Here is a 21912-nt window from a genome sequence, read left to right as displayed (position 1 = left end):
GGCTCCTACAGGCCTGTGCCTGGCTCATGCCAGGCTCCAAGGGGCTCATGCAGGCTTGTGCCAGGTCCTGCGGGGCTCACACAGGGCTGAGGCAGGCTCTGTGGGCTCACAGAGGCTAATGCTGGGCTCTCTGGGCCTCTGCTGGGTACGATGGGCTTGTATGGGCTCATGCCAGGCTCAGTGGCCTTGTACAGGCCAGTGCCAATCTCTGTGGGCTTGTACCGGGTTGTGCTGTGCTCTGCAGGTTTGTATGGATCTGTTCCAGGCTCATACAGGCTCTTGCTGTGCTTTACAGGCTCATACGGACCTGTGCTGGACTCYAAGGGCTTGTGCTGAGCTCTCCCGCCTCACATATCCAAGGCACTTGCCTTGTTAACAACAGCAGCATGTTTTTAATACACCTTTGCTGTATTAATTCAACTTGATTAAGCTAGATTTAAAATTTTATTTTTTCTGGTGATTTCCTTTTATTAATAACTTACAAATGCTTATGTTAGAAAACCTGTTCTAATTAAATCAAAAGAAAACAAACATATTTCTAGGTGTATTTTTAAATGTGTGTGTGTGAATACTATTAACTCTAGATTACTTTCTGACTCGGAAGTGGCRTATTGCTCCAGGATAGAGAAAGCGTGTGATTGCAATAACAAGTAACATTGTGTAATACTGCTGAGGAGGGGTCTTGGAAGTGGACGCCTCTACTATTCGAAAGCAGTATCTTCTTGTTTTAAACATTGGGCCTGCGACACACTGCATATCAATGCCGCGTGACACTGTGACATTGCAGCAGCGGGTGGTGTTTTTTTTTATGCACGTTAGGTAGGCCTCTTGTCGGCCTGTCAATGCTTTTGGGTTATTTTTAACTCAAATATGCAGCTGAAGCCCAATATCTTAATCCTGGGTCCAGAGAGGGAGTGTTGCAGAGGAAAAGTCAGTCAATAGGCAGCACTAGAGGCAGGTATTGCCTCTTTTCCAGCATCCTGTCTGAAGGAGAGTCGCAGTAATTGTCTCCCCTACGAACAGGTATTCAAAGTTGTAAGTCAGTCTGTAGCACTAAAACTGAAATCCACCTATCTTCTCAGCACGGCACGTTGGGCCTCGCCTGGCACCAGCCACGGGGCTTTTTCACCACGGTGCCAGGCTCCCACTTGGAGGGAATGTGAGGAAACCAGCAGCGCCCGAGTTAAGATCTGCCCCTCTGAAAATCCCCGTGATTTTGGCGCAAACTCGCGCTTCCTGGGGCCACCGAGGGCAGGGACCCCCTAAAGCCGCTCCGTCACCGCCAGGGAGCTCGGCGGCGGCAGCTACCGCCGTCTCCTCAGCGCCCGACCCGGCCCGCCTCCCTCTGCGCCCCCTCCCCTCCCCTCCCCTCAGCGGCGCCGGGAGGCCGCGAGAGGGCGCTGGCGGCGAGGCCGCAGTTTGAAAAAGCGCCGGTTGCGGGCGGCGCGCGCGGCAATGGCGGCGGGCGGCGCGCAGGTGAGCGGGGCGCGCGCGGGGCTGGGCGAGGTGGCTGGGCTCCCCCGGGAACGCTCCCGCTCTCCGAAGAAACGGCGTTCGGGCGAAATCCGCTGCCCGCTGAGAAAAACCTCCCTGCTCAGCACCGAGGGGTCGTGGGAGGAGCGGCCGTTCGGGCTGAGTGAGGGGAAGCAGCCAGCCCCCTCGCCGGGGAAGGCGTTACTGTCCGGAACGAGCCTCCCAGAGTGAGGAAAGGTGCCTTCTGCTTTGAGGAATTTCCAGACTAATCTGGGGAAAAAAAAAAAGAGAAGAAGAAATGGTCCTGGGGAGTGCTGCACCAAGCGGTGCTGGGTGCCAGCCCTGTGGCTGCCCGGGTGCTGCCCAGCTCGGGGGCTTCTCTGGTACCAAAGTTACCAGTAGTTGTGTAACCGTTAAGAAAAATTATAACGGGCACCAGCTCCCGACATGGCTGCGATCGCCCTTTTCAGCATCGAGCGGTGATTTTTTCCCCCCCCTCTTATGGAGCAGATGCAGTTGGTGCAAGTGCCCCCCATTCAGGCTTCCTCGCAGAAGTTGGGCAAAAGGTGTGATTTAAAGTGTCTCGGTGAGCGAASGTGCCTCGTCGAGGGAAATCAGTTCACAAATTAATTAACGTGCTGCTGGTGCAGCTGTAAAGGCTGGACCCACTCTGGGCTCAGTGCAGGTGAAGCTTGGGGCTGGGCTGGCCACAGCAGCCTAAGCGATGGGGTCTCTGTGGGCTGCAGGCCTCGGTGCAGCTTTGATGCCACTTAAATCTGCTAGCTGGGAAGCAGTCCAGGCGTTTCAGTACGGTGTGAAGGACCGACCTTCTCCGGGAGCCCGCCAGCAGCAGTGGCAGCGTCCAAGCACCCCGCCAACATTTCTGAATCCGCTTGCAAAATGTATCAACCTTGGTGCAAAATCAGCTTTCTCGTCTTCCTCGGTGTTTTATCTGCCTGGTGCAAGTGGTGTCTGTGTTATGGTACCTTCCGACGGATGGAGGAGAAGAAAGGCTCAGTGAGATGTGCCGTGCTTATTCTAAATTTATATAGAAAATGAGCACGATGCATTATCTGGCGTTCAGGCTAGCCCTTGTCAGAGAGTGATACGGGAGAAAACTTGTCTAGCAGCTGTCTAGTCTGTCCCTGTTTGTGAATCAATACCCAGGTCTGTGGATTCAGGACCATTTTCAGCATTATCTTGCACCAGCTACTTGTTCTATTGCTCTGGGCAGATCCAGAGGGTGGATTGCTTATGTCCATTTGCATGGTTGGAGAGAAAATAAATCTGTATGCTTTTCCTAATATTTATTTAAATGAGAATTACAAATAAACTCCTTTTAGTCACTTACTACAAACAGGATAAAGAGCTTTCTGATTCTCCAGCTTATAGTTAATAAAGGTTGACTGTGACTCAGGAACTCCATGAGTCAAGTTCTTCCTCCTGAAACTTTGGATGTTTTTCAAAGCTCTGGCTTAATTCCTGGCTTTACTAATTGGGCGAGAACTTCCTGGAATCAGGATGTTAGTCTGAAACTTTTTGTTTTGTTACCGATCTGAACAACTCCTATTTTGGCTATTTTGTGTCTGTTGCAGACCCAACTTGGTTTTAGGCCAATTTTAAAAATAGATTTTTTTTCCCTTCTTCTTCTTTAATTATTTTACCATTACACTGAAATTGTAGCAAAAACACATCAAGAAGTTTGTTTGAATCTTTGAGATACTTTGAGAAAATATGGTAATAATGTGATTAAATAATTGTATATTACTGTGTKAATGGTGTGGTGTGGGCATTGGAGGCATAGCATATTCTTAAAAAGCTGTAAAATATATGAGCAATACAAAAACAGTGAGGTTTATTGTTAGAAATGTGGTCAACTGATTAAAGAATCTGAAAGCAAGTCAGGGTTCCTGAGTTCTGTCTTTAGTCACTGACACGCTCACACTGCTTGATGTTAAGTCAGTTAGTGTAGAGGAGCTTGACTGCTACACTTTTGCATTTAAGTGGGGAATATGATGAGTAATTGGAGTTAAGCTGGTAGTATAGTAATTGCTATGAATGCCTTAAAGGCACTCCTCCTGTTTAAGAGAAAAGCGTAAGCACTTGCTTAGATCTTTTTGTTCCACTGTCAGGTAGCTCTTTGTGGATGAAGCTTTCCCAGCTGTTGTCGGAGTCCAGTGTGTGATGTACCTGTGCTGCTGTTGCCTATGATTTGTATGTTTGGAGTCTGTAAACTCTGTCCAGAGCTATCGCTGAGGCACATTTCACCAGAACAAAAAATTATATAAAACAAAGCCGAGAACTGAGTGCTGCTAATACAACTCAAAATAACCAACTTTTTAAAGAAACCTTACTGCACKTGAATCGCAGGTAGAATAAACATTGGAACAACAGTCTGGTTAACTTTTTGAATGCAGCTGAAAGTAAAGCTGACTCCTTTGCTTGTTCGGTTATAAAAACAGATGTAGGYTTTGCGTTTTTCTTCTTCAAGGATCATAGCTGGGAGATAATGCATGGTTGTGACATTTGTAAAATGCTCCAACTGGTTATTTGGTAGATGTCTTTGGAGTGTCAGTGTCAAGATGTGTTCAGGTAAAGATCTGTTTCTATTATGTAATACCAGAAAAACTTACTGTAGGCAAGTAACAACTGACTTTTGATACTCATGTGACATAGCTGTATATAGACATTAAATAAAAAGAAGGCAAGCTTGATGAGGGTTTGTCTTCATTATGATTTAAAACAAAATTAAGTCAGGTTAAGATCAAATCTGTGCTAAGACCTGTGGAATATAAATCCAGGTCTTGCCTTCTTCAAAAATTGGTAAAAAGGTTGGCTTCAGAATTTGTCTGAACCATTCTCTAAATTAAAAGWAGTAGTAGAATGTTATGGGCGTATTGCTGTATCTTAAAAATGGTTGAATGGTGTTATATCTAATCCTCTTGCTCAATACTGCTTAATTGCAGGGCAGCTGTCTCTTACAGCTGGGAAATGGGGTGAACTTAATGGATCCAAGCTTTCAGCAAAAACTGGAGGGTGAGAAGGAACTAATTCGTCGAGCTATTCAGAAAGAACTGAAAATTAAAGAGGGAGCAGAAAACCTGCGCAAAGTGACAACAGACAAGAAGAATCTTGTGCATATAGAGCATGTTCTGAAATCCTCCAACCGGAAACTGGAACAACTGCACTGGGAACTTCAGGAACTTAATGCAAGGATTGTAATAACAGAAAAGGAGGGGAGTAAGACAGGTAGGTTTTGGGTCATGATTGACATGAATATCTGCTTAGATAGCTTCAGCACTGAAGGCCTTCATGTCAAGGGCTCATGAGTAGTGAGAGTTTTTGCAGTGGATACTCAGCTGATGAAATTAGCTGCAGTAAAAAGTTGGGATTGGGGTAGTCAAGTTGAAAGGAGGTAATGCAAGATCAGTGTGGGCAGAGGACCAGCTGAAAGCGTGAGGTGTGGACAATGTTCAGGAGTAGGCTGTAGAGGGAATTGAAGAGGTTTAAATAGAATTTCTGGGCAGTCGAACATCCAAGTACCTTATGGGAGGAATGAGTGTAAATTTGAAAGAGTGCTTGTTAATACTGTGTCACCAGTAAACTAGGAAATACTTACAGGTATGAGCCTGAGCTTAATTTGAAATAGTATTTTGCAGCTAGTTTTGTAGGTGAGCTCTTTTTATACCTTCTTCTATAGCCTCATATTTTATAGATTGACTAATCTATAATTGAGTGAGATGACACAGGAGAAGATGACTAATGGTATTGATTGTGTTGTTGCACAGACGGCTCTTTATCTCCAGACCCTTGTCTCTGGGAAAGGAACCCAGACCCCATGGCAAGGAGGATTGAAGCTTTGAAAAGGCAGCTGCATGTTGAAATGAAAGTGAAACAAGGAGCTGAGAACATGATCCAGCTGTATTCAAATGCAACACCCAAGGTAAGAAGGAATAAACCACCTTGTGGGAATAAGGATTCCTGGAACACAATTTGTATTTAAAGTCTAAGCACAAGCTCTGTCTGGTAATTGGTATATGAAAGAAATCCATTTGTGAAGCCTACTTGACTGAATCCTGGCTTTGCATTTTGGTGTTCAGCATTGTGACAGCGTGTCATGTTACTGCATGGAACAACTTGCATTAGACTTGTTGCAACGTGTTAACAGATTTCAAGAGCTTAATGGAGATCGAAAAGGAATTGGATGGCACACATCTTATGCGTCAAGAGCTTAAGCCAATTTCTAACTAGTGGATGTTAGCAGAAGGCTTTTCTGAAAGGATGGTTTATTCCACTTCTGCTTGTGATGTGGTTGTCTCTGCCTTTTTATGAAGTATCTGGTAGTGATCAATGTCAGAGAAGGGTTATTAGATTGGACAGACTGCTGTAATCTGTCAGTTTTGACCCTTTTAGTTTTTCTGACACAGCAGATACTATTGCACTTCTGCTCTTGAATACGTTTAATGGTATTAATCGTACAAGTGGGAATCATGTGGCTAAATGTTAGTTGTCTAAGCTTCTTTGTAGTCTCAGTGAAAAGTGGTAGGCTCCTACAAAGAGTACCTTGTCCTGTTGTTCTGAGATGAATGGTCCTTTGGAAAGCCCTACCTCTCCCCTACTAACTACAGGCTCTAAATGACTGGTTTAGTCTAGATGACTAACTTAGTTGACTGAATGCCACCCTAGAAGTGTTAATAGGGAGGAATAACCTCATGCACAAGTACAGGCTGGGGGCTGACCTGCTGGAAAGCAGCTCTGCAGAGAAGGATGGCGGACAAGTTAACCACAAGGCAGTGATGTGCCCTTGTAGCCAAGAAGGCCAGTGGTATCCTGGGGTGCATTAGGAAGAATGTTGCCAGCAGGTTGAGGGAGGTGATCCTCCTCCTCTACTCAGCCCTGGTGAAGCCACATCTGGAGTAATGTGCCCAGTTCTGGGCTTCCCAGTGCAAGAGAGACATGGAACTACTGGAGAGAGTCCAGCGTAGGGCTATAAAGATGATTAGACCACTGGAGCATCTCTCTTRTGAGGAAAGGCTGCAAGAGCTGGGCCTGATTAGCCTGGGGAAGAGAAGACTGAGGGGGGATCTTACCAATGTCTCTAAGTACCTGAAGGGAGGGTGTCAAGAGGAGGGGGCCGGACTCTTTTCAGTGGTGCCAAGTGATAGGGCAAGAGGCAACAGGCACAAACTGAAACAGAGGAAGTTGCACCTGAATATAAGAGAAACTTCTTAATGCATCTAACCTCAGTGCTCATGGTGACTCTAGGTTAGAGGCAGATTTGGACTGGAGAGAGGTATCTCATAGGAAATAGCATGACAGAAGTACTATCTCTAGAGAAACTGTTTCAACAACTGTTTCAAGCCTGGGAAGATGGTGAGGGCAATGTAAGAGGTACATTCAATCACTGACATCAGAAAAGAAGGTACAAAAGTATTGGTGTTGTGCACTGAGTTAGTGTGATGTTTTGGTAGGCTAGGTAGTTTAGGATAGAACACATCAAGTGGTATCTCTTTGTGTGAGAGAGATCTTCAGGGATTCACTGGCTATTCATTCCACTTACTGAGTTTGGCATAATCATATTTAAAAATCAAAGGGATAATTAAAAAAAAATCCAAGCTTATTATGAAGCTTAATTCAATAAGACCAGCTATGTAGAGGGCTGTAATATGTTCCAAATCTCTGCTCACACAACTCTCTAAGCACGATTGACCCGTGAGCCACAAGTCTCAATGACTGCAAGATGGACATATCTGGGAGGCAGACCCTGTCCCCTAGCAACTCAACCATTTTCCATTGGTATCATAGTCCAGCAAAAACTCCTTGACCTGTACTTTCCCTCTATAAATGGAGGTAGGTATCTTAAAGCCCTTGGTCCTCGACATTGTTTCCTTTGCAGAATTGCTTATGTATGATATATCACGATCATTTATGACCCTTCTTTTAGGTACCATCTCATTGTCATCTGTGAACACATCACTGTACATAATCTGTTTTTTAATGAGAATGGTCCTCTCCTTCCATATGTGTTTGGTCTTTTTTGTTTTTGATTTTTTTCTTGGCAGGAGCGGAAGCTGTTGGCTACAGCTCGGCAAATGCTTCAGGACAGCAAGACAAAGATTGAAATAATCCGTATGCACATTGTGAAGGTGTCTCAGTCAGCAGAAGGGATAGAGGATGCAGTGGATCCAGCAGGTAAGGTGTTTTAATTAATTGATAAATCTTGGCACAGATGTGGCCAAAGCCCAGGATCCCAAATACTTGATCAGTTTGTATCCTTGCCATATTTTATCTCCAAAATGGCCAGTGAGGATGGRGACCACCATCAGTGCTTTGGAGCTGCGCATTGAGGAACTGAGACATCACCTGCGCATTGAAGCTGCTGTAGCTGAGGGGGCAAAAAATGTGCTAAAGATCCTAGGAGGGAGTCGGGTGCAGGATCGCAAGTTTTTGGCTGAGGTAAGCATTTGTTCAGACCTTCTAAAGAGGGCTGTTTCATGCCTTATGCCTTAATGATTTAGGATGAATGAGTAGAGATAAGTCATTAACTAAGAGTTATGAATCTGGGAAATTCATGGCTGTCTGTGAGGATCCCCTGATTGGGATCACTTTCCCTTCTAGGTATAATATGCCTTGCTTTGGTGAAATTCCTCACCAAAGTCTGGAAGTGAGTCTGATGGTGTTTCAGGGTCTGTGGGAAAATACTCCCTCTTATTTTCTATTAGTAAGATATTAGTCTTTTTCTGAGGCTGACTTTAGTAAAGTCCATTTAAAAAAAAATACCAGGGCCAGGGCTGTTAATTCAAAATTTTTGCCTATTCTGTATTATACTTCATATTGCTAGGCTCAGGGTCGCTTGCAAGAGTCCTCTCAGAAGATTGATCTGCTGCGCTTGTCGTTGGAACATCAGCTTAGTGAGCTTTCTCCTGATCACCCAAAGCGAGCACTCATCAAACAGGAACTAGTAAATACTTCTTCCCTGGGAGCTCAGCGTGGCAACATGCAACCTACTTCAGTCATCAAACCTACAGCTCTTACAGGTACCTAAATCCTGCATGATGTGTTGTTGTGGGGAGGATGTTGAAAAGAATGAGTTGAATTTCTTCTTATTATTGTGATGCCTCTTTTCATATGGACATTTGATTTTTCTGGGAACTGGATTTATTTCTTCTAGGTCAGTAAAAGCTTTTCAATGGTATGGATTTGCAAACTATTAGTAATCTGGGATACATTTGAGCTGCTAACTAGGAAGTCATGAACCTGAGAAGTTCTTGGCCCTTTGTGATGACAGGCTGACTGGAATCACTTTGCTGTTTTAGGAATAATATTTTTTTGCTCTGATGAAATTCCTCAGGCACACTGGAAGTGAGACTGATGGGGTGTCAGAATCTCCTGGAAAATGTTCCAGGACGTTCCCGAATGGCTAGTTCTTCTCCCATATGTGGCAGCCCAAGTGATCTGAGGTCCCTTACTCGAACACGAGTTGGCCTGGGTATCCACGGCCGGAGCAGTGCAGGAAAGTACCTGCGGAACGAAGAGCCATGTAGTGAGTATGGGGTTCCCTGTTGAATTGTGAGTGGTGTTTTGGGGCATGGGGATCTCATCTGGATACTACATTAGCCTGATATAAGTGTAATTGTGAGAAATCTGTTTTCTGCAAGCTTGAGAGACAATGGATCACGTTGTACCTAATCCTTCCCGAACTCTTATTTTTCTTCTTTGTCCAGATGAAGTCCTTGCTGTGCTCAAAGTGGACAATAAAGTGGTTGGTCAAACAAACTGGGGACCAGTTAATAACCAGGCATGGGATCAGAGCTTTGTCATTGAGTTGGACCGGGTAAGACTGCCTTAGATTCCTCTGTGTTGTATTTGTTTTTCTGTTTCACCTTACTTGGTTTGCTCATTTAGTTGCTATTCCATTTGCTTCAACTCTATATTGGCGCTTTCTCCTTATCCTTTTTTGTGCCAGTTATCTTTGTCTTCCCCCCCAAGGCAATGCATCTCTGGCAGAGCTTCAGCCTGAACAGCATCTGTTGTCCCTCTCTCCCTATTTTGAGTGGTTTTATTTCATCTCACCAGCAAAATGTCTCTCTTGGAGATTTCTGAAATGGGGAGCAAGGACAGCTATCTCCAAAAGGGTCTGTAGCTGGGAAAGTCTGAAAAGATCAGAAAAATTGGGGAAATAGAAGGATTAAAGAAGTTCTTCCTTGCATTGTTTATTGAATTTTTACAGGGTAAAGAAAAAGATCTGTTCTGAAAGTTGCCTGGGGAAAAGCTGTGTGTTTGTGCATGTGTCTCTGTGTGTCTAGGCACATGTATGTGCCCCATGGCCAGAGCATGGGTCAGGATGTGACTGCTACTTCCCCCCCTACCCTTTTCTTTTTCTCTCCAGTCTCGTGAGCTAGAAATTGCAGTTTATTGGAGGGACTGGAGAGAACTATGTGCAGTGAAGTTTTTACGTTTGGATGATTTCCTTGATAACAAACGCCATGGGATGTGTCTCTCCCTTGAACCCCAAGGAGTACTATTTGCAGAGGTACAGATTTCAGCTTTGTTTCTTTTTCAGAGAAGCCTGTCTGTTTAGGGTGTCTCCTGCCCTGAAATCAGTTGCTCAGCTCAGGATGCAAGGAGTGAAAGGAGCAATAATCTGGAAGGGCAGAATGGCACCTGAAATCCTCTAGAATGTAAGGATCATTATCACATATAAGAACAAGGAGCAACGTGATATAATAGGATGTACACATGCCATAACCTGGAGTGACTCTTCAGCAGCTGCTCTGTAATTACATGAGTGCTCTGTGAAATCCATTGTTTTTTTATTTGCTTTCATTATGAGTCATTGGTGATGCTTTAATTAAACATATGGCTTAATGGTCATATTGAATTATAGACTGTAGAATCAAAGGGCCAGATTCCCTCTGGGTATGCTTATTTTGTCATCTTTCTGAAGCTAATAATAAAGAGCTTGAAGTCTCATCAGTGAAGAAATCATCCACATAATGCCTTAAAAGCCTCACTACTTTCTCTGTGTTATGATAAAAGTTTCTGGTCACCTCTCCAAAAGTAGGATGATGACTTCATACTTCCATTTTGCTCTGTTTCATTTATTTGTTTATTTCTATGGGCTAAGTGCATTACGGCAGGGGTTTTTTTATGCATGGCTTTGGGAATTAGTATAACTTTAGGATATGAATTGCTCTTCATTTTTTAGGTTTTCTGCATTTCAGGTAGCACAAAATTCCAGTATTTAAAAACACAGTTGAAAAACACAGTTGAGATGTTTAGAGGGTGAAGCTAAAATAACACAGTCTGTCTGCAGGAGTGACATCTCACTTGCCAAATATATATAAACGGAGAGCTTGATGAGAAAGCAGGCATGTATGCAAGTTTGTGCTCACAGGGTAAATGAAGTGTCCTAACAAATCCCCTTTACTCCTCTGACAGRTGATGTTTTGTAATCCTGTCATTGAGAGAAGGCCCAGACTGCAGCGACAGAAACGCATTTTCCCCAAACAGAAAGGTAAACTGCTAGAGAACTGACTGCTTACTCATAAGGGTGAGGGGGCTGAGGGCTAAGGTTTGCAGTAACAGGCTGGCATGCACTCCCTTCCCCTTAAATTTGTGAGACACATTAAAATGGTTGCTGATTATTGTGTGCCAGTAGGTGGGCTTCATTAGAATGTGGAAGCTTGTTCTGCCACAAAAAAGTGGAGGCAGCCTGGCTGCAGTATGATATGTAATGTTGTGATATTGCAGCAGTATTTCTACTCATAATTAACAGTGTCAGGAAGATATAATTACTAGCTTTTAAACAGACTTCTTAGCAATATCCAGTACTTAAGCTGTGCTAATTTAACCAGCTATGCTGCTACTGATGAAAGAACAGATATTGGAGGATTTTCTGGAAAACTCCAAATTATAGAAGACTGTAGCATGAACAAGCCATTGATTGTCAAAGCTTTAGAGYTGGCATTTCAGTCAGATTAAAAGCTTAGGGTCTTTTAACTTACTTACTTGCTTTTATCTGCACACTTTTTCCTATTAGTCTAGATAAGATAAGACTTTTATATAGTGAGGGCTCTTGGCAGCCAGGATACACTACACGTTATGTTTTTATTCTTCAAGAGGTAAAAATAATTAAAAGATCAGGTGTTAATGTTTGTGAGATGTTTTCAGAAACTTTCAGTTAACAGGCTGCATGATTAAAATGCAGTGTAAAAATAGAAGAAAATTTGGCTAAAATAAAATATTTTTTAGTATCTTATGTAACCTTTACTTGAGGATTATGTTATGATGTTATAGGGAGCCAAACTTGATGGAACAGATCTACTATTTCACCTATCACTATTAAATGTTCTTCTCCAAGAGAAGCCTGTTTTCCTAAGGTGGGCTGCCTTTTTGAGTAACTCATGGGTATTTGATGAAAAAGATAATTTAACAATTCATGGCATTGTAATTTGTGCATTGTAACCTCATTGGTGTTTGGATGCTGACTCTTCCAGGGAAAGAATTTCTCAGAGCTTCTCAAATGAACATAAATGTTGCAGCTTGGGGTCGCCTGATGATGAGTTTCCTCCCTCCATGTAGTTCCATGAGCAGTCTGAGCCCCTCGTTTCATGATCCCATTCATACCAACTTCTCTCCAGTTCCTTTGCAAAGTCCTATTGATTCAGTGTCCAAGCTGACTAGGTAAGACCCATTCCGATTATTCTATGCCTATTCCAGATTGTCATCTAGGAATAGGTCTTAAAATACAGTTGCAGCTTTCTACAGTGGTGGAAGTTTTTTTGTGAAACTTAATTCACAATTTTAAGAAAAGCCAATCATAGAATCGTAGAATGGTAAGGTTGGAAGGGACCTCTGGAGATCATCTAGTCCAACCCTCAGCATAGCCCATATGGGGACTGAACCCTCGACCTTGGCATTAGCAGCACTACGCTCTAACCAACTGAGCTACTGCTGCCTGAAATTATGTGGTTTTGGTGAGATGTTTGTTACAGCATGGCTAGTTATGGTTGATGGTTACCAACTGGACTGTTTTCCAGAATTACTATCATACTGAGCAGTATATTCCTGACCAGGGGAACTTTAGCATCTTTCTTATCTTTTGCAGTAAGAACTGTAGGTGGTGATAAGTAAATGCCATGATAAAGAAGAAACCAAAGCAGATTCTCCAAAGTTGTTTTATATACACAGAAAGATGTTCTAGTTCTGCACTGTAAGGGAAGGAAAATTCCACTCATTCAGTGTTTTTTACCTGCACAATAACTGAGCTCTATGCAAGGTCACAATGTGATTGTTATGGTTAAAAACATACTCTTCTTTCATGGAGTTACATGTACCCCAACCATGAGCCTAACATATTGTTCAAAAGTTACATAAATAAGCTTTTGAATATTCTATAGACGCTCTAAATAATAGTTTCTCTAAAATTGGTGAAATTAATTGTTAGAGAATCAGCCATTCTGTGGAAGAGACTATTTCTACTGATCCACAAGATCTTGAAAAGAAAAAAAAAAAGATCAAGTCAACTACTGTGATGCTGTTAGAATCCAAGTTTGTTTCAAGTTCTTGATCAGAGAATTGCTTATTTCTAAGTACATATCCAGCATTAATTTTATAACATCAGAAGTCTAGTGTTGGAACAGGAGACATCAACAGCTTAATTTAACCAACAGCAGCATATTGGCTCATTTTCTTTTGATTTCAAGGAGCATATTTCTTTTTGATACTTCATAGACTTGTGATGTGAATCAAGGAGTCCTCTTGTCCGATGTGTTGGAATGAACTAAATTTTGTTATATAGCTTCCAGTGATATATCTGTGCCTGTGTACRACATTGTGTTCCAAGGCAATCACCTTAAACTTTGTCTTATAAATGCAGTGACTTTCCTGTGGCTAAGCTTTCGTTTGACGATGAAGCTCCACCCAMGTCTCCATGCTTTTTTCTGACGGCCAGCTCCAAAGAATCAACACCATCTTCTGCAGACTCTCCGGTAATCATCTGGGTCAATAGGGAGTTTTTTATTTTTCTTCCAAGGCTCAGTAATTCTTAACTTTTTTTGGAGAAATTTTGGAGAAGTACTGGAGAAATTAGCTATACTTCATGCAAGTACCTCCTTATTAGCTARCTTACTTCCAGAGATTGAGTCCAATGAGTTATTTTGGCACGGAGTCTGCAGGAAAGTACTGCATCTATATAKATAATTCTGCTTCTCCAGGAAAGGCAACTTATAACAATAGTTAAACTAATATATATATATATAAATAAAAAACTATTATTATAAGTTGCCTTTCCTGGAGAAGCAAAATGGGTATGAAACACTATTATTATGGTTCAGACAATTCACTGGTGTATGGAATAGTCTTATGCAGCCACAGATGATCTGTTTTCATGTTGCTCTTTCCCAGCAAAGGTGACAACTAATTGCACCATAGCAAGGACTTGCCTGTGGTCATGCTGGATGGGGACACAGGAAGAAATTAGGATGTGAGTGTTCAGGTCTGATTTGGTGATTCCAGAGAATGACATACTGTAACTTTCTCTTTGTTTCTAGTGTTTGAAGAGGCTGCATGTTGAGGAAAAGTATTGCAATTCCAGTCTAACAGGATTTCCAATCCAGGCATCTCTAAGGTAGAGGTGGACAGCATGAGCTGTCTTGGGTCACAAATTAAAGAGGCATCGGGCTGAAATATTTGAGCTATACTGTGCTATACAGTACAGTTTAATAGGTGATTTTAGTAGAAGTTAACTGTCTTCAAGTGGTTCCTCATGTTTAAGTGTTGGAAGTTTTCTGGTGTAGTGTATTTAGACATGTCTGAATTTGAAGTAGAGTATCTCAAAAACACTTCTGGTACTCCTTACACTCTTCTGTTTCTGCTGGTATGCAATATGTATTGTCTTTCATTACATAAGGAGGCATAAAACAATAAGTTGTTTATAGTCTATGGCATTTATGTGTAAATATGTATACAACAAGGATACATAGTAGTAAATAYACCTAAATCAGGGCAAGAGTGCATGTGTGTATGTAAGAGTATGTGTGTGTGTGTGTTAACTTGTGTACAAGGGTATACAGTTGTAAATATACCTAAAACAGGGCAAGTAAAAAAAATAAAAATAATAATAATATTGGTGAACAAATACTGACTGAAAAAGCGCATACAACAAAATTTATCTAAGCTATTCTTATAGTTTAAATATTTTGTATGTGGGATWATAGAATTGCATTCATAAGGTCATAATCGCTTCTGAGGAGTCTGATTTTCTTTAGCAAAGTGCAGTCAGGCCACCTATCTATGTCCTCTCTGAGAAAACTGAGGAGGGAGTACATACAGAGCCCTTCATTTCACTCACCGGAGGAGTATGGAATGTCTGCTCCCTTTTAAAGATGACCCTAGACTAAAGCTTTTGGATGCTTTTTTATTATTCTTTCCAAGTGATTCTGCAGCCTGAGTTTCTTTGATAACACCTTATGGCTGACATAACATTCTAAAAGCATCTCTGTATTCAGCTACTTATTTTGTTTTCCAGCAACATCTTATGTCTGTTGTTATCCCCTGTTTCATTTCCAGTTCCCTTCTGAGAGCTTCTTATCTCAGTATCCTGCTGGCACTTGATATGTACGTGCTCATGTCCAATTATCACAATTGCTGTTGAACCTGCTGAAAGGCATGTAGGCAAAATTGAATTTTACTACCCTAAGAGTGGGAAGTAACAGAGAGAGTGAGTGTTGGAGAGGCAGAAYTGTTGCTCCTGTTACCAAAAGGGATGGAAGGTAGGGACTGCTACTGCTGGGAGCAGTTTTTTCAACTTCCTGCTCCCTTCTTCAGAGGGAAGCAAGCCKAACTTTCCAGCATTTCAGCCTAGGAAAGGATAGCTGAGGCAGCTCTTTGCTTTGCTTGTTCTCTATGCAGAGCTGCTTCTCCATTACAAATACATGCTCCTTTGRTAACTGTTTCTGCATCTTTTGGGTATTGACTCAGCAATTTTTTTCTGTTTACCTGCAGGAAAAGGGCAGTTCAGCTTGAGGATTTTCACTGTATTGCCATGCTAGGACGTGGACACTTTGGGAAGGTAGGGTAGAAATGCAGGCTCTGTGGAGGAGAGTGATAGGAGTGTGAGTGTGAAGATGGGTTTCTGTCTCAGAGTCCGAATACAAATGTAGTACCAAGAGGTTTGTTGCAATGCAGATATACAGAACAAACCTAACCCAAACACAGAAGCAGTTAATGCTCCTGTCAACAGTCAAAACTCCTGAGGAGTTTCTGCTTTAAAACCTGGATGAAACTCTCTGGGGATTGACAAAGTCATTTCATAAAGCCCATAAATATCCTTCTTTTTATTATAAACTGCAATCATTAGTGAAATAGCTTCTTTGGTAAAAACTGCATGCCTAGCTGCTTGCTGTGAGAGTTCTGAAATGTTCTCAAAGCACTGGGCACCTATGATATTGCTGTTTCTGAAAATAATGTAACTTAGTGGCATCCTTATGGACCACTGCAGCACAGGGAGCAGAAAAGTCTTTGGAKTTGCTTGAGCTTGGTTTTGAGAATGACTGGAGTGGATGAAAGTAATTTGTGACAAGAAGGTGTTAATGTAATCCAATGAGGAAATATCAGAACTGTTTGGAGTACAGCATTTCTGTTATCTTTCAGGTGCTTCTGGCCCAATACAAAGTGACTGGGAAGCTGTATGCTATCAAAGCCTTGAAGAAAAAAGATATTATTAACAGGGATGAAATTGATAGGTGAGCTTTGTTTAGAGATGGTACTATTGCCAGATGCTGCAGTGTCACACCWGTAGTCAACTGTTAGTAGGTATGATGCCTGCGTCTTGATACTGTTAAGGTTATGAGTGGCCTTAAAACTAAAAGCAGAAATAGCAGGAAGCTTATAACAGTGCTACTTCCTAGCTTCTGATGGAATAACACTCACCTGAAGAACAGACTAAAACACAAATATTTATCTTTTATATAATAATATAATATTTATCTTATATATATCCTTGAATAAGACCACTTTTTTATTTCTGCAGCRTAAGGTGTGAAGATTTCCTCCTTCATTCTGTCTTTATCAAAACAGAACTTTCTGCCAACCTTTAACATTGACATCTTCATTCTTTGAATCCTGGCAGCTTGAACTGTGAGAAGCGAATCTTTGAAGTGGTCAATTCTTCTGATCATCCATTCCTTCTGAACATGTTTGCCTGTTTTCAGACACCTCATCATGCTTGTTTTGTAATGGAATATACCCCAGGTGGTGATCTTATGATGCGCATACATGAAGATATCTTTCCAGAGCATACAGCACGGTGAGTTAGAGTTAGTCTAGTTTCCAGGCACTGTAAATTTTTAACGTGGTTCTCATATATCTTTCCTGATAACTATTTCTCTTTTCTAGGTTTTATACAGCCTGTGTAGTCTTGGGGCTCCAGTTCTTGCATGGGAAGAAAATTATTTATAGGTAATACAGCAAAGAATGAAGTATAAGACATTTCAGCGATCTGAAAATGTATTTTTCCTGTAGCTACATGTCTGGAGCTCCCTATCTTGCTAGGATTTCTGATCCTTCTGTCTATTTTCCCCATCTTATGTTGCTATCGATGCATGTTCATCATTCATGTCTTCGTTACCTGAGGTAAAGAAAGTCATCTAGGAGATACTCATCTGACATGTTGCAGGTGATTCATCTTCTGTGACATGTTAATACGTTCTGGAGGGGTAGGGGGTGCCTGTAAGTCATTGCTTTCTTTCTGATTGGGACAGTTRAGTAGTTTTCCTGTTGTTGTGGGATGCCCTCTTAGCAGATGAATAAGCCCCCCTGGCTCTAAGCTGCTTTGTGAGCCTTTTGTTAAGAGGAAAATGTCAGCAAAATAGCCTTTGGGGGGGGGATCTTTCAAATATTATTTAATTAATTTTATTCTCTTTAGTAACATCTAGTTTCTGTCTCTTGCAAAAAAGCTGTTGTATGGCAATCCTCAGACTTCATTCACTGTTTTCTTTCCCTTCCTTTGCCCACAGGGATCTGAAATTGGATAATCTGCTTTTAGATGCTGAAGGCTTTGTGAAGATTGCAGATTTCGGACTGTGTAAGGAAGGTGAGTCATTCTGGTGAAGCCAAAGTTGAGCCATCCGGATGAATTTTAGGATCTGCACTCAGGTAATGTGTTTGCAAATACAAATACTGAAGTGGCTCTGCTTAACTGTTGTGTTTATTCCTGTCTAAAGAAATCTCATCTATCTGGCCATAATGAACCTGAAAGGAGTATTTTGGCTTCTGCTCTTCAGGAAACTTATCAAGGAGTTTACAGTGTACTTGTTTCCCCAAAGGAGCTAGGATATAGGGTAGCACAAGATGTGTTCCTGAGTGAGCAGTGGGGTCTCCAGGAAGTTTCCTTGTTTTTGCTGTTTTTTTTTTTTTTTTTTTTTATTTTGTTTTTGTTTTTATTTTTTTTATTTTTCTTAGGTTTGACATAAGAGTTGTGCGGAGCCTCAGACTCCATTCTTCCTAAATGACATTTACAAGCATAGCTGAGAGCTCTTGCATAGTTAAGGACATTAGTTTATCAATATGGCTTTCAAAGGGTAGGACTGCATGTGATACATCTAGAAATGCATGTGCTGGATTTTACAACACTTTTTTTTTTTYCCTTTTTCTTTTCTCCCTCTCCCTACAGGAATGGGTTTTGGAGACCATACAAACACCTTCTGTGGCACTCCTGAATTCCTGGCTCCAGAAGTCCTGACAGACGTTTCATACACTCGGGCAGTAGACTGGTGGGGATTGGGTGTACTCATTTATGAGATGCTTGTTGGTGAGGTAAGACCACCTTTCTCTAACAGCATCTCACCAAGCAGTCTTGGGGAAGATTGTACCTGATCATAGGAAGTAAAATTTTGGTGAAAGTGGCCAACAGCCATTCAGATATTTAAAAATAACTTCAGGCATGTTTGGGAGTTCCTCATGCATTTAAATTATGAGTTTTCTAATTGTTGTTTTTATTTATTTATTTATTTATTTWTGAAAACAGTTCTAGTAGTCTTACCCTTGGCCTTTTGGTTATTAAAATTTAATATTTCTATCACATTTTTCTCGTTTGTAGTGCCTGCCAAACGCTAGTTAATCTTTACAACTTCCTCCTATGCTCATCTCTGTTTTGTAGCAAGAAACAGGTGCTATGTGAGTTAAGTAATAAAATGTCACAATTGCAGTCACCATTCCCTGGAGATGATGAGGAAGAAGTCTTTGACAGTATTGTCAATGATGAAGTCCGATATCCACGATTCCTTTCATCTGAGGCACTTTCTATAATCTGCAAGGTAATGGGCTAGGGATTTTTTAGCATCTTGAGAAATTTGCATTTATCATAAGTAGATCCAGAGGGGACATTCACTATTCGGGCCAGATAGCATCTGTGTGTGTAATGTAGAGCTGCCTACACAGGCTTAGGAAATATTTAAAATTTACGCATGTAGTTATTTTCCTTTCTTTTTTTTTTTTTTTTTTTCTTTCTACACAAATGCTACTCTTCTGGCTAAGGATGACTAAGCAGGCTTATTACTGAGGCCTGTTGCTGCTAATTTTAAAATGGAGAAGCATTGCTTCAAGGGCAGGAGTATCAAAGTAATTTGGAGATGGTTTGATCAGTTTTTAAATAAGAGCTGTTCATCATGTGTGCACAATTAAAATGAGATGCTACATGCAGTTTATAGCAGCTATCGTATTGATATTAGCAAGTTGTTTACAAGGTACTAGTCTGAGCTATTGCCGGCAGTTTTAAGACCTTGCTGCAAAGGGAGTATGGCAAGACACTGAAGGCTCCCATCTCCTTCTCTGCCCCCACCCCAGAGTATTATTTCTGCCCATCCTTGTTCCAGTTGTTTAATTTTGGACTGATTTTTTTTTTTCAGCTGCTTCAGAAATGTCCAGAGCGTAGACTGGGAGCAGGGGAAAGAGATGCAGAAGAGATTAAAATCCAAGCTTTTTTTAAGGTAGAAGCTCCCTTTATTCYGCCCCTTCAGCTCTTGTATTTAAGCTGAGAATGATTTGCCTTTCTGTTGGTGATGAGGCAAATTTCCATTAGTTGTCAGTTATATCTTAATGGCAGCTTCTGTTGCACCTTGTTGCTCTAGTTAGGAATAAATGTTTCAAGTCATGTTGGAAATGACATTCCCCCAAGAGTTTACTGGGATCTGTAAGCTTCCAAGACCAGTTTGTTATTTCCAGTTGTGCTACTTTTACATATAAATACACCTACCTTATCAGCCATCAGCAAATATCCCTTTTTATATCAAACTGCAACAGTCAAAGATGCTGTCTAATGATGACAATGATTGCCAGTTACTCTATTTGATGGCACCTGCACTTGCAGGATGTACATGAGTCATAAGAGAAATTGAGGTTAAAGATGCATTTGCTTTGGTTCAAGAGTGCATAGCCATCTAGGCAAAGATGTTACTAGAAGTTATTAGACTCACAGCATCTGGCTGGCTTTGCACTGGAGTAAACGAAGAGCTCTTAATGTTGGCACARGTTGCTATGTAAATCTGCTGATGGGCCTGGCCATGGCTGCAGTTTAGTTTTGTCCTTACTGAGTATAGTTTGAACTGTAGTATGTTCTGATGCGTAGTCTATGTTAGAATAGCATAGCATAGGCTATGTAGAATGTGGAATTTTTTAGTTTAGTTTTGTTTTTTTTGGGGGGGGAGGGCTTTGGGTTTTGTTTTTTTTTTTTTTTTTTGTGCTTAGTAGAAATTATGACTTGTTGCAAATGATTTGGGAGGCAGGCTGCAATCCTTCCTCTTTCTACTGCATATTTCATAAATAATCTTAGTGTCAATCTGGCCTGTTCGCTTTGTTCTTTACAGGAAGTTGATTGGGATGCCTTGTTTGCCAGGAAAGTGAAGCCCCCTTTTGTGCCCACTTTAAGAGCTCCAACTGACATTAGCAACTTTGATGAAGAGTTTACCTCGCAACAGCCCATTCTGACTCCTCCAGAGGAGGTTGCTCTCCTAACTCGTAAGGAGCAGGCTATCTTCAAGGATTTTGACTTTGTCTCTACGCATCTTTTAGATGTTTGACTGCTGTGGTGTAAGAAATCTGAACAAGTTGTTACCATCATGAGTTTCTAGAGACAACTTGACATGGCAATGGAAAAGTCAAAAGAATTCATAGAAGTGGTGGTGCTGATGACCCTAGGAAGAGTGTCTTACAAGCTGAGTTGTTCTACTGTGTTTCAGTTTCAGTTTTTGGAGATACTGAATGGATATTGAAGGGATATTGAATGTGAATAACCTTAAGTAGTAGTCCATTTTTGACTGAGTGTCATCTGCCGCCATTGAATAGGTATGGAAATTTGGAATTTAAACTAGACTTAATGAAATCAAATCTTCTCTGCATCCCAGGTTACTCTTTGCAAAGAGCCTCAGTAAGTGGCATAGCTCTTAAGTGGCCTAACAACAGGGGGAGTTACTATATCCTGCCTGTTTTCTAGAAGAGATATGCAATGTTTCTCTGTGTAATGTTTCTTTTTTATCCATTCCTGTTCATAGGTATGTATGCAAGGGACGGAATGGATTTTAGTACAACCAATGAAGTTTGGTAATAATCCAAATGAACTATCTTAAGGAAAAAAACTTCTACTTATCTGATGATGCTAAATGTTAGCTATTGTTTTTAATGGTAAAAACCTCACAGCTTTGCACATGCTACTTTTTTTTTGAAAATAAAGATACTTTTCCTTATAATGAAGTCGTAACTTTTCATCTCCTTGGTGTTAGTTAGCTGAAWGTGTTTCAGATTAGGACCATCAATGTTCTGCTCAACAGAAAAGGTTTTGGTTTTTCTGTGTAAATTTCACGGTAGTATTTTCTTTCTTCCTTCCTTCTTTCTCATTCCAGTTGTCTGGACATACTGCATGATGTGATCACTTATCACATCCAAATGATTGCAGGCAAGTTTTCTCATGATGTCTATGCATATATTCTGTATCTTTTTTGGAATAGCTAATATAATGACAATTTTATTGTTGGAAAATGAATAAGCTTAAGTTAATTTAATTTGTCTGGTAACCTATCATGTGTAGTTAATGCTTGATAAAGATGCATTTTCTTCTCTTATTCATTATATTAGCTTGTAGAGCAAAAGAAGGAAGGGTATCTAGAAAGGAAATATTCCACTAAAAACAACTAGGCACATATAGCTATTACTCTTTGGTTTATCTTCAACAGAGGTAGACAGAAGCTGAACTCTCATTAACTGTGCTATTTCTGGAGATAAGGCTGGAGTGCAGCCAGTGAGTAACCCTCATTAGACCAGCCTTGGTATAAGTGCTTCAGGATTCAGAGAGGTAAGAGCAGTAAGAGTATATATTACTGTATAACAGAAATCACACTATTCCTATTTCCTATTGTCAGAGCCAAGTGCAATTGCTGGAAATTC

The 21912-nt window shown here is 41.2% G+C and overlaps 1 protein-coding gene across 1 annotated transcript; it reads left to right on the top strand.

Moving 5' to 3' along the window:
* Nucleotides 1-1410: 1410 nt before the first annotated feature.
* Nucleotides 1411-21481, top strand: PKN3 (protein kinase N3). Its single transcript, XM_085312074.1, has 22 exons — nt 1411-1476; nt 4440-4722; nt 5262-5416; nt 7536-7665; nt 7778-7929; nt 8315-8510; nt 8825-9016; nt 9198-9307; nt 9863-10006; nt 10915-10990; nt 11973-12159; nt 13355-13466; nt 14028-14104; nt 15481-15547; nt 16129-16220; nt 16607-16783; nt 16873-16935; nt 17493-17569; nt 18149-18291; nt 18684-18791; nt 19383-19463; nt 20340-21481. Exons 1-22 carry the CDS (start codon nt 1456-1458, stop codon nt 20550-20552), a joined length of 2856 nt encoding a protein of 951 aa, XP_085168200.1. The 5' UTR covers nt 1411-1455; the 3' UTR covers nt 20553-21481.
* The last annotated feature ends 431 nt before the right edge of the window (nt 21482-21912 follow it).

Source organism: Rhea americana, unplaced genomic scaffold (genome assembly GCF_003343005.1).
Source record: "Rhea americana isolate MKP2758 unplaced genomic scaffold, rheAme1 scaffold_357, whole genome shotgun sequence".
Lineage (NCBI taxonomy): Eukaryota > Metazoa > Chordata > Aves > Rheiformes > Rheidae > Rhea > Rhea americana.
The sequence above is the reverse complement of the archived record's forward strand: the minus strand, read 5'-3'. Positions and strand labels throughout refer to the sequence as shown.